The sequence below is a fragment of the Equus caballus genome, chromosome 8 (assembly GCF_041296265.1).
Source record: "Equus caballus isolate H_3958 breed thoroughbred chromosome 8, TB-T2T, whole genome shotgun sequence".
Lineage (NCBI taxonomy): Eukaryota > Metazoa > Chordata > Mammalia > Perissodactyla > Equidae > Equus > Equus caballus.
In genome coordinates, this window is record NC_091691.1 from 24069883 (window position 1) to 24082415 (window position 12533).

Here is a 12533-nt window from a genome sequence, read left to right on the forward strand (position 1 = left end):
GTGAAAAGAGAACATCTCTGCTGGAAGTTTCAGCAAAGGCCTCAGGCAGATGTCATTAGCTTTGATTGGCCCAATCTGGGCCACATGCCCAGTGCTGAACTAATCACTGTGATCAAGGTCATGCCGTACTCCCAATGGCTGGTCTTGGACCAGCCCTGGACCAGCCCCTCACCCTCAAACTACATAGACTGAGTATGGATAGAGATGGTGCTCCAAAGGAAAACTTGGGTGCTGTCTCCAGAAGAAAGAAGGAGGGGATGCTGGGCATGCAAAAATCAATAGACGCCCACACCACCTTGTCCAACAGGTATTACTTATGTAACATGGTGATAAGCAGCACAAGAGTCAATGAGATAAGCTGCAAGGATAGAAAGACCATTGAGAATAAAAACCACAAGGACACCTAAGGGAAGAATTTGTGCAGACATTCCAGCCCTCTGCTTCCAAAGTAATCTCAACTCACTTTAGGGAAAGCTTGTCTGAAACCCTCACCTTGAGTGGAATAACAACAAACCTTCAAGGGTTCTCCTCCGAATGTGTGTGTTCCAGTGCTTCTTTGTTTAAAACACTCGTGTTTTCAAGCACATCCAAGGCACAAACAGGACGAGTGGGAGTCGTATTTCCAGTCTCCACAGTGTCTGTTGCTGTGTGAACACCTTACATGCATCTATCAAAGTCATGGCACTGGGCTCCCTCCTCTGCCTGAACCAACAATTACATGTTAGAGCAAAAGAGCATTGCTCTGAATTTCAGCTGAGTAACCTTTCCCATTCTGTTTTTAGGGAGGAAAATTTGACATTATCCAGCTGATCGTGTTCGTCGGCTCAACTCTCTCCTACTTTGGTTTGGTAAGGGATTCTCTTTCCCACGCTTGATGAAAACAATTTGGCAAAAAGAAGTTCCACTAACATGGCACTTGTCTGGGTTTTTCCCAGGCCACCTTGTTCATCGACTTTCTCATCAACACTTACTCGAGTAAATTCTGTCGATCCAGTATTTATCCCTGTTGCAAGTACTGCGAACCCTGCTCAGTCAATGAATACTACTACAGGAAGAAGTGTGAGTCCATTGTGGAGCCAAAGCCGGTAAGGCTCAAGGTGTCTACAGGCCGTCAAAACACCCAGAGAGTCTGCTAGATCACTGAGAAATGTGCAAAAACAAGGCCAAAACCACAAGTGTAATCCCATGGTAGACAAGTTTCTGGACTCCAATCTACCATCTCTCAGACGAATTCTTTGGCCTTACGGAAGAATAGAAACAAGAATAGAGAGGAAGATATAGGGAAAACAAACTTTTATGTTCAATTTTGACAGACTTATTAAATTGATACAGCCAAAAACCAGATAGTATAATGACTTTAGACAACAATTTGGCAGTATCTAATAACATTTAAACAGGGCATACTTTACAGCCTGGCATTTCCACTTCTCCATACCTGCCCTAGAGAAACATCCACATGGGTACTCAAGTGGCACATGTGTACAAGACGCCCATCACAGCACTGTTTGTAAGAGGGAAGAAAGAGCGCCTACCCAAATGTCCAATAGGTAAATGGTGAAATAAACTATGATAAACCCAGAGTAAGGAATGCCAGCCGCCAGTTTAAAAGAATGAGGTAGATAATAAAAATAGCAAAGGTTTATATAGCACTTGAAGCACTTTGTATACATTAACTCATTGAATTTTCACAACAACTCTATTGATAGGTTTATGTGATTATGTGATTATTAGCAGCATTATAGGTAGGTGTTACTATTACCTCATTCTATAGATGAGGAAATTGAGGTACAAGGAAGTTAAATAATTTGCCCAAAGTCATCATACAGCTAGGAAGTGGCAGAGCTGAAATTCCAATTTAGGCAGGCTGGTTCAGAATCCATATTCCCAACTACTATGTTATGGGTACTGGAGGAGCAGATATCCAAGATATTGGTCAAGAGGAAAAAAAGAAAACTCTAGACCAATATATATGGTATGATTTATAGGTTAAAAAACAACTGCACATATAAATTAATTCCATGTATTTTCTACATGTATATTATATATGTGTATATATACACATATATTCTATATTTTTATATTCTATACATTTTTTACATGTATTATATGCACACATGCACACACATATATGTGTGTATGGGGGGTAATATATGTATACAAAGAGCTATTGGATATACACAAAAGTGATACGAGTGATTGCTTCTGGAAAGGAGTCTAGGAGGCAGGATTAGTCAAAGGAAATTTTAGCTCATCTGTATGGCTTTGATTCGATTAATTTGGACTTTCCTAAGCAGGTCCTCTGCACTTGTTTCCATGATTTCCCTCAATCAAAGAGAAATCTCTAGTACTTAAAAACAACAAAGAGGGCTTCTTTGTCTTTTCCTCATACAAGAACATTACTGTCCTTTTCTAGCAGCTGAATGCACAATTCATTGTTCGTCGTACACGTATTTGCAATTTAAAATAAAAGTTCATCTTTGCAACTAAAAATAATCACCATTTCATGGCCCAAGATGGGATGAAATTTAATGAAAATGTAAATAATTTAAGTTGCAATAATATAACTTTCTGGAGATGTTCAATCTAGAATAACTGAAATTGAGGAAACACAATATAGGAATTTTACATAGCTCCTGGGGGACCTAAAACTGTTAGGCAGTAAGCTGTGGATACTCTGAGTCTACCAACAAAGTGCTTAGGGTTCCATTTCGGATTTACCTTTAGACTCAAAATCATTCATTCTTGATTAGCAAGAGGTTTTGATTAGCTTGTTTAACAGTTTGTCATTTGGTAAATGGGAGTAACAGCTGCCTTTAGATATGTTCCGATATGCAATTCTTGATAATTCTATACAAAAATGGGTAAGCTTTTAACTTTATTTTCCTAGACATTAAAATATGTGTCCTTTGTGGATGAATCCCACATTAGGATGGTGGACCAGCAGCTACTTGGGAGAAGCCTACAAGATGTCAAGGGTGAAAAAGTCCCAGTAAGTTAAGACATTTAGTCTTTTTTTTTTTAAGCTTACTATTAAATGTAAATACCTCTCTGGGGCCGGCCTGGTGGCGCAGTGGTTAAGTTCACATGTTCTGCTTCAGCGGCCTGGGGTTCGCCAGTTTGGATCCCGGGCGCAGAGCTACGCACCACTTGTCAAGCCATGCTGTGGCAGGTGTCGCACATATAAAGTAGAGGCAGATGGGCATGGATGTTAGCTCAGGGCCAGTCCTCCTCAGCAAAAAGAGGAGGATTGGTGGCAAATGTTAGCTCAGGGCTAACTTTCCTCCAAAAAAATAAAAGTAAAAAATAAAAATAAAATGTAAATATAAATACCTCTAGAAATTTGTGCAAATCACAACTGATGAATTTTAACAAAGCAAACACATGTAACCAGCACCTAGATTAAAAAAGCGAAGATTAGCTAGCAGAAGTCCTTTCATGCCTCCACCCAATCACTACCCTTGCTTAAAATTTGTCATTATCCTGTATCCAAAGGTTAGTTTTACCTCTTCCAGAATTTTATAAAATTTGAATCCTGGGGCCAGCCTGTGGCCGAGTGGTTGAGTTCGTGTGCTCCGCTTCGGCAGCCCAGGGTTTTGCTGGTTCGGATCCTGGGTGCGGACATGGCACCACTTATCAAGCTGTGCTGAGGCAGCATCCCACATGCCACAACTAAAAGGACCCACAACTAAAATATACAACTATGTACTGGGGGACTTGGGGAGAAAAAGCAGGAAAAAAAAAAGATTGGCAACAGTTGTTAGCTCAGGTGCCAATCTCCAAAAAAAAAAAAAATGAATCCTAAAGTATATACTTAGTAATACTCTGTTGAGTGTCTGGCTTCTTTCATTATTTTTGAGAGAGTCATTCACAACGTTGCATATAGCAATAGTTCGTCCTCATTGTTAAATAATTTTCATTTTATAAACATGCAATTTATCCATTCTATTGTTGACGGACATTTGGGTAGTTTCTAGTTCAGGGCTCATGCCAACAATGCTGCCATGGTAAACATATGGCACCTAAAAGTGGAACTGCTGAGTCATAAGACAGGCATATGTTCAGCTTGAGTAGATACTACCTAACTGTTCTCCAAAGTGGGTGTTCTAATTCACACTCTCCCCAGCAGTTCTGATTTCTGGACATCTTCACTAAACTGTTTTAGTATTCTACAGTGGCCATAAGAAATCACCACAAACTAAGTAGCTTAAAACAACAGAAATTTATCCTCTCACAGCTCTGGAGTCTAGAAGTCTGAAATCAAGGTGTGGGCAGGGCTGTGCTCCCTCTGAAAGCTCTAGGAGAGGATTCTTCCCTGCCTCTTCCAGTTCTAGGTGTTTACTACAGCTGCTAAGACTTACATCTGCTAGGACTTCCAGTACAACACTGAGTAGAAGCAGTAATAGCAGGCATCTTTGTCTCACTTCCTAGCTCAGGAAGAAAGCTTTTTATATTTCACTATTAATTATACTATTTGCTGTAGGTTTTTCAAGAACGCTCTAACGGATTACGAAAACTCCTTTCTGTTCCTAGTTTACTAAGAATTTTTATCATGAATGGATATTGAATTCTTAAATAATGGGTTTTTTTCCTGCTTCTTTTGAAATAATGAGTTTTCTTTTTTCTGGTATGTAGTGAATTAGATTGGTTTTCAAATATTAAGCCAACCTTGCATTCCTGCAATAAAATCAATTTGAATGTGATGTATTATTATTCTTTGTATTTATTTCTGGATTCAATTCACTAACATCTAAGATTTTTACATCTCTTCTTGAGAGACTGGCCAAAATTTTTCCATTCTTGCAGTCAAGTGCCGCATAATAGAATTTCTGTCGACAATGGACTGCATATTCAACAGTGGTCCCATAAGATTAGTACGATATAGCCCAGGTGTGTAGTAGGCTATACCATCTAGGTTTGTGTAAGTACACTCTGTGATGTTCAGACAATGACAAAATTGCCTAACAACACATTTCTCAGGATGTATCCCCATCATTAAGCAACACATGACTATAATGTCCTTGTTGAGTTTAGGTAGAAAGTGAATTCTTGTGTGTGTATGTGTGCATGTATGGTAAAATACATATAACATAAAATTTATCATTTTAACCATTTTAAAGTGTACAATTCAGTGACATTTAGTACATCCACAATGCTGTGCAACCATCACCACTATCTAGTTCCAGAACTTTTTCATTACCCAAAATGGAAACCCTGTACCTATTCAGCACCCATTCCCCATTCCCACCTAGCCCCTGGCAACCACTAATCTGTTTTCTGTCTCCATGGATTTGCCTATTTTGGACCTCTTGTATAAATGGAATCATACAATATTTGACCTTTTTTGTCTGGCTTCTTTCACTTAGCATAATGTCTTCAAGGTTCATCCATGTTGTAGCATGTGTCAGTACTTCATTCCTATTTTGTGGCTGAATAATACTCTACTGTATGGACATAACATTTTTTTATCCATTCATCCATTGATAGACACTTGGGTTCTTTTCACCCTTTGGCTATTGTAAATAGTGCTGTTGTGAACATTCACATACAAGAACTATTCAGGGTTTTTTTTCCTGCTTTTTCTCCCTAAATCCCCCTAGTACATAGTTGCATATTTTAGTTGTGGGTCCTTTTAGTTGTGGCATGTGGGACGCCACCTCAGCATGGCCTAATGAGCAGTGCCATGTCCGTGCCCAGGATCTGAACCAGTGAAAACCCGGGCTGCTGAAGCAGAGCACGTGAACCCAACCATTCGGCCACGGGGCCGGCCCTGAACTATTCAGTTTTAATGTACTTGACTCACACTTTCTTTGGTGAATGAAGGTATTTGTCACAAAGAATAGACATAAGTGATGGCAATTACAGCAACTTCTCTTGAAGGATAACAAACAGATTTGCCAGAAGAGGGAGACTGGTGGGAAAGGAGAGAGTGAAGCTAAGTCAACAAATATTTACTGCCTACTATGTGCTTGGCACCGTCCTAGGTAAAGAGGATAAGGAATAAACAAAGCAGACAGGGACCTGCTTTCCAGTGGAAGAAGAAGAATCATCAAGTACACATATCGATTAATAAGATCATTTCAGATGGTGATAGATACTATGAAGAACATAGAATCTCATGATGGGCTAAGAGAATGACCTGGGAGGAGGGGAACTACCTAAATCAGGTGGTCAGGGCAAGAAAGTCTCTTTGAAGAGGTGTTATCTGCATGGAGGCCTGACTTCTCTGAACTTTACTTTCTAAATGTGTAAAATGGACATAAGGACACATATCTCATGAGGTTCTTTGAAGGCTTAAATGAGGCAATGCTTGTAAAACACTAGTACGGTCCTGATACATACACTTAATAAATGATAGCTACTACTGATAATATATTAAATGTAATCTTATAAATTAATAAAATTAAAGAACCTAGAATTCTACGGATTGTCATTGCTGATTCGTTTGGAAACTTGACTTTTTCAGAGGCCCTCGATGGACTTCACAGACTTGTCCAGGCTGCCCCTGTCTCTCCAAGACCCACACGTCACTCCTGGACAACCAGAGGACATCCAGCTGCTTAGTGAAGAGGTGACTCCTAGACATAAAGACAGCCCGCACTGGTGCCAGTGTGGAAATTGCCTCCCGTCCCAGCTTCCCGAGAGCCACAGATGCCTGGAGGAGCTGTGCTGTCGGAAAAAGATGGGTGCCTGCATCACCACCTCAGAGCCGTTCAGGAAGCTCGTCCTGTCCAGACGTGTCCTGCAGTTCCTCCTGCTCTACCGGGAGCCCTTGCTGGTGCTGGATGCAGATTCCACCAACAGCCAGCTGCGGCACTGTGCCTATAGGTGCTATGCTACCTGGCGCTTTGGCTCCCAGGACCTGGCTGATTTTGCTATCCTGCCCAGCTGCTGCCGCTGGAGGATCCGCAGAGAGTTTCCCAGGAGTGAAGGCCAGTACAGTGGCTTCAAGAGTCCTTACTGATGGCACGGGGCTGACCAGGCATATGAACATCACCTTTGCTTGCACCTTGAGCTTCACCTGCAAAGATCTGTGGCCAGATTTTCAGCCAAAGGGAAATGTGCTTTCCTCTCCTACAGCTCTATATGTGTCAGAGAGCGGAGTGACCTGGGTAAACAAACAAACAAACCAGAGTCCCTCAGCATGGACTAAGAGTCAAGAGATTCAAATTTATGTCCTAATTCTGTCCCTAGGAAGTGGTATGATCCTATGCCTTTAACCTCTGTACCTCAGTCACCTTATTATCCAATGTACTATCTCACAGAGATATTGGGAGGACAAATTGAGACAGTGTACATGAACTTTCTCGTTAATGCGTGAACAGCTACATGAATGCAAAGCAGCTCATTATGAGGTCACACTAGGATAATGTCCAGCTATGAACAAACCTTTGGGTTCTAGCTGGAGAATGTGGAAGATTAAAAGTGGCCACAAATTCTTTGGCACTTGTCCCTCAGGACCTGAGGGTTGTGTCTCTCCTCCCCTTGCATCTGGGCAGCTCTAACTGCTTTATCCAATAGTGGAAGTTACACTTTGTCAGCTTCAGGGTCTTGGTTTTAAGAGGTTGGCAGCTTCCACCTCCTGTCCCTTGACACTCTTGCTGTGAAGAAAGTCAGCCCTCAGGTAAAAGTCTGACTATCCTGAGACCTGCCTGCCCGAGGAAGCCCAAGCAGCCACGTGGAGAGGTGAGACCCCTGACCAGCCCCCAGCTTTCAAGCCATCCAAGCCCAGTCACCAGACATGGGAGAGAAGCCTTCAGATAATTCCAGAGCCTGCTAACATAAAGCTGCAACTGCATGACACACCCCAAGTGAGAGCTGCCCAGTGAACCCACGGAACAAAATTGTTGTAAGCCACTAAGTTTTGGGTTGTTTGTTACACAGCAACAAATAACTGGGACAGAGAGCAACCCTGACTCATGGGGACACAGACTCAGCCCGTAACCTCCCTGGTTCTAAGATTCTCAGGGAGCCTGGACAACCCCTGGACCCCCTCAGGGCTTAGGTTTCTATTCGGCAGTTCTAGGAGGGCTGCAGACCGAATCAGGTAACTCAGCAGACCAGCCCTGGAATCCATCCAATCTAACTGCCAAGTTACTCAATACAATCCAATCCACCTCATGTTTCTATGACTGGAAGTAACTACTGCTGTTAAAAACCGGAAAAAGCCACCTTTATGCCTTTAACATCCTGTACTTTGCAGCCAATTATAATGGATGTAGTCTGGATGCTACCTAAAAAGCAACTCCCACCCAAACCTTTACCATGTCTATACATCAACTGCTAAGAATATGAAAATGGATGTGTTAGGTGTTAGGATCCTCCTGCAGAATTTCCTTTTGATAGTTTTGGCAATAGAATTGACTAGTCATCTATTTCTAAACAACAGCTATTTCAAAGAATAAATAGAGACCACTATTCAAAACTGTGACTGATGAAGGATCTATGAGTTTTTTTATACATACGCTAAGACTTACCATTTTGATACTTTTTAAAACCAGCAGCTTTCTACTGTATTAATGCAAAATAGTGTGAACAAAAATATTTTTTTGACTCAGGATTTTATCTGGCTTTAAACTCAGGAAACAAGTTAATTAGGCCAGATTCAACTTTCATTTTTACTACCATCCAGAGATATTTTTGAAAAGTGGATTATATGTGACTTCTTCGGAAATGAAAATTTATACTCCTAGAATTCTATGTAATTGCTACAGATTTCCATTCTGATGGCCTGAGCCTTTATATCTTTATTTTTTTGGTGCCTTATTCCTAGTGTGTCTCTATCACCTCGTGGAGGCCCCAGATAGAATCTGGGATGACAAATATCACTGGATCCACCTACTGTTTTCCTTCACCTTCCCCACAGATGCTGAGGGTGAGAGGGTGAGAGAGTGATGTGTTATGCCAACTGTGCAAAATGTCTGACACTTCCTACAATAACATGCATCATATTTGTATTCTTATTTTTAGTCTACTGCATAAAATAATGTCATTGCCAAAGGCATCCCAAGGAGAATCACATTTTGTAGGATCTGTTTTCTTGTACTTAAGTCAATTCTTCTGTTATGGTAATTGCACAGTATTCACCGCTTCCCCTCTGTATCGGACATCTGCTTTCTTTTAACGTTGGCTGATTTCACATAGAACTGGTAATGGACTTGCATTTCTCTCTTTAGAGGGAACCATGTTTTAAACCCTTCTAATTCTAGCTTGGCAATGTATACATCTTAACTTCACTACTATGATAATAAAAAATAATGTGTAATTCATGATTATTGAAGTGCTCCTTTTACTTCTTACCTCAGAAGATCCTCAAATCACAGTTAGCTCCTTCACTGATACATTCATTCAACATATTCATTGAGGCACTATGATATAATAAAATATATATTTTGTTTCCGCTCCCAGTTCCTGACACAGAGCTCCTAAATCCCTTGGAATTTCCTGGGTGATGTGAATGTCTTGTGTTCTAATGAGGCGATTCTTGGTGGCTCCTGGATAACTTCAGGATGGGGGCTGGTCACCAGAAAGATCAACCGATGATAAGAAGCTTGAAACTTTTGGCCCCACTCCCTCATCCTCCAGAATGGGAAGGGGTTGGAATCTGAGTTAATCATGGATTGTGCTGACATGATGAAGCTATATAAATCTCTAAACTATGACATTTAGAGGGCTTCTGGATTGATGAACACACCTACATGCTGTGAGGGTGGTGCACCCCAACTTCACAGGGACAGAAGCTTCTGTGTTTGGGACCCATCTAGACGTTGCTCTATGTACCTCTTCATCTGGCTGTTCATGTGTATCTTTTATAATATCCTTTATAATAAACCGGTAAATACAAGTAAGGGTTTCCCTGAGTTCTATGAACTGTTACAGCAAATGACTGAACGGAGGAGGGGATTATGGGAACCCCCAATTTATAGCCAGTTGCTCAGAAGTACAGGTGACAACCTGGGACTTGTGACTGGCATTTGAAGTAGGGGACAATCTTGTGGGACTGAGCCTTTAATCTGTGCGGCTAACTCCAGGTAGTTAATGTCATAACTGAATTGTAGGACACCCAGTTGGTGTCTGGAGACTTGGAGAATTGTGGTGTGTGTATCAAAAGTGAGTAGAGTATAGGAAAACAGGAGGGTTTTTTTAATGCATTCATAAGAGACCAATGATAGATAAAGTTGCTGCTGTCATGGAGATGTGAGGAGACGGATATTAAATAATTCAAACAAATGTAAACTTGCACTTTGTGATAAGTATCATAATGAAGAAGGTAAATGATGGTCTGAGAGCCTACAATAAGGGAATTTGGGGGGATCAGAAAAGTCCTCCCTGAGGAAACAGCCAGTTAGCTGAAATCTGAAGGATAAGTACTGGATAACTAGGTGAATAGGGGAGGAAACAGCATTCTAGGCAGAGAGAATAGCACATACAAAGTCCCTGGGGCAGAAAAAGCATAGCAGGTTTGCAGAACTTAAAGGAGACCTGTATGACTGTTCCATAAACAGTAAGGGGAAGTAAGACACGAGAAAAGACTGGACAGGGAGCCAGGGGCTGGACTGCATAGAACCTTATAGGTAATGGCAAGGAGTTTTGTCTTTATCCTAAGAAAGACCAACAGAGAGCTACTGAAGGTTTTTTTTTTTTTTTTTAAGATTGGCACCTGAGCTAACAACTGTTGCCAATCTTTTTTTTTCCCCTGCATTTTCTCCCCAAATTCCTCCAGTACATAGTTGTATATTTTAGTTGTGGGTCCTTCTAGTTGTGGCATGTGGGACGCTGCCTCAGTATAGCTTAACGAGCAGTGCCATGTCCACGCCCAGGATCCGAACCATCGAAACTCTGGGCCACGGAAGCGGAGTGCACGAACTTAACGACTCGGCCATGGGGCCGGCCCCCTGAAGGGTTTTAAGTAGGAGCCTGGCGAGATTATATTTGATTTTTAGATCATTCTGATCACTGTGTGAAGAATGAACTAGGAGAGGTGGTAGATATAGTTTTCATTTTTCAGTCTTTCCCTACTCCATGAAACATTTGCCCCAAATACGCAGCAAAATGGACTGATCCTCTTTTCTCTCCTCTTCTCCTTGGGAAGTTGAAAAAAAAAAAAAAGAGGAAATGCTCAGTGTGCCTTGAATTTTAGAATATCTCCCCATCCCAAGTTGGTGGGGATGAGACCACTTGTTGAGGTTTGAGTCAGGGGCAGGAATGTGCCGAATCTAGAGAGAAAGGGCAGTCAGTCAACAGAGCCTACTGATGCATTCCATCCTGTGATCCAAGGCCTAAAAGTGAGGTCTAATATTACATGCTGCCTTGACACCTGGTGAAATCAGGAGGGCCGAGAATGGCTTAACTGCAAGTTCCTCTCCCCAGTCTGCTCCCATGGAAAAGGTAGCCTAGTTAAAAAAAAATCGTCCTCGGGGCCGGCCCTGTGGCTGAGTGGTCAAGTTGGCATGCTCTGCTTCGGCGGCACAGGGTTCGGATCCTGGGCGCAGACATGGCACTGCTCACTAGGCCATGTTGAGGTAGTGTCTCACATGCCACAACTAAAAGGACCCACAACTAAAATATACAACTGTGTACTGGGGGGATATGGGGAGAAAAAAAGCAGGGGAAAAAAAAAAGAAGATTGGCAACAGTTGTTAGCTCAGGAGCCACGCTTTAAAAAATAAATAAATAAGTACAACTGAAATTTCACAAGGTTGTTAACTATCACAATCTTAATAAAAAAATAAATAAAATAAATAAATAAATAAAATCTTCCTCATCAAACGGACCAGATGCACTTCCTGCTTATCACTAAGTAGTGGGTTTGAGTTTCCTGCCAGGCCATGGAATTATCCAAAAGAGCCAATCACATCCTCCTGTGGGAACCACAGGGCAGCTCACTCTCTTGACACCACAGAGCAAGCTTGCCTTCCACTGCTGCTGCTTATTCACTCTGTTCCTAAATGCTATCCCCTTGTGACACTGCAAGGCATGTAGTGTCCTTCTCCCCCAAGCTGTGAGTATATGTGACTAATAAATTGCTGTCAATTTCATTTGTCTAGTGTTGGGTGTCATGTGTTTGGCCAACCCCATAACCCTGGAGTGGGAACCCCTCCCTCACCAACGGGGTGCAGAGAAGGTGATGAAGGTCCTAATTCCTTCAGTCCTCAAAAACTAGAGGCTTGGCTTCTGCACAGAGTCACTGTCTGCACAAAGCACTGCCTCCTAGGGCCCACAAGAAACTGGGACGACTCCCCCACTTATTCAAATTAGCCGCTAGAGTGCACTGGGAGTGGTTTCACTTTCTGCTGCTTGTACGTTTCTCAGCCCATATTCTATCCCCAGGCAGTCCACATTCTGGGAATCTCTGAGCTCCGACTGAACACCTTCTGCTCTCTCATGGACAGATTTAGACACACTATCCTCTTTCACTTTTACTGTGATCTTTCAGTTTCCTCTTTTCCAGGCCCAGAAGGATTACGAAACATGTTTCCAAAATGAATGATGATTTTGTGTTTCCGACATCCTTAGTTGCTCTTAATGATCACTGT

General features: G+C 41.9%; 2 protein-coding genes across 5 annotated transcripts in view; one reads left to right on the forward strand and one right to left on the reverse strand.

The window, feature by feature from the left end:
• Positions 1-9266, forward strand: part of P2RX7 (purinergic receptor P2X 7) — a 45301-nt gene extending 36035 nt beyond the window's left edge. Inside the window, exons 10-13 of the mRNA XM_001495572.5 lie at positions 783-848; positions 936-1085; positions 2888-2989; positions 6464-9266. Coding sequence (XP_001495622.2) covers positions 783-848; positions 936-1085; positions 2888-2989; positions 6464-6961 — 816 coding nt within the window. The 3' untranslated portion in view covers positions 6962-9266. The remainder of the gene's footprint in view (positions 1-782; positions 849-935; positions 1086-2887; positions 2990-6463) is intronic.
• IFT81 (intraflagellar transport 81) overlaps positions 1-12533 on the reverse strand; it is a 185717-nt gene that overhangs the window by 154637 nt on the left and 18547 nt on the right. The gene's annotated exons all lie outside the window — the stretch shown is intronic.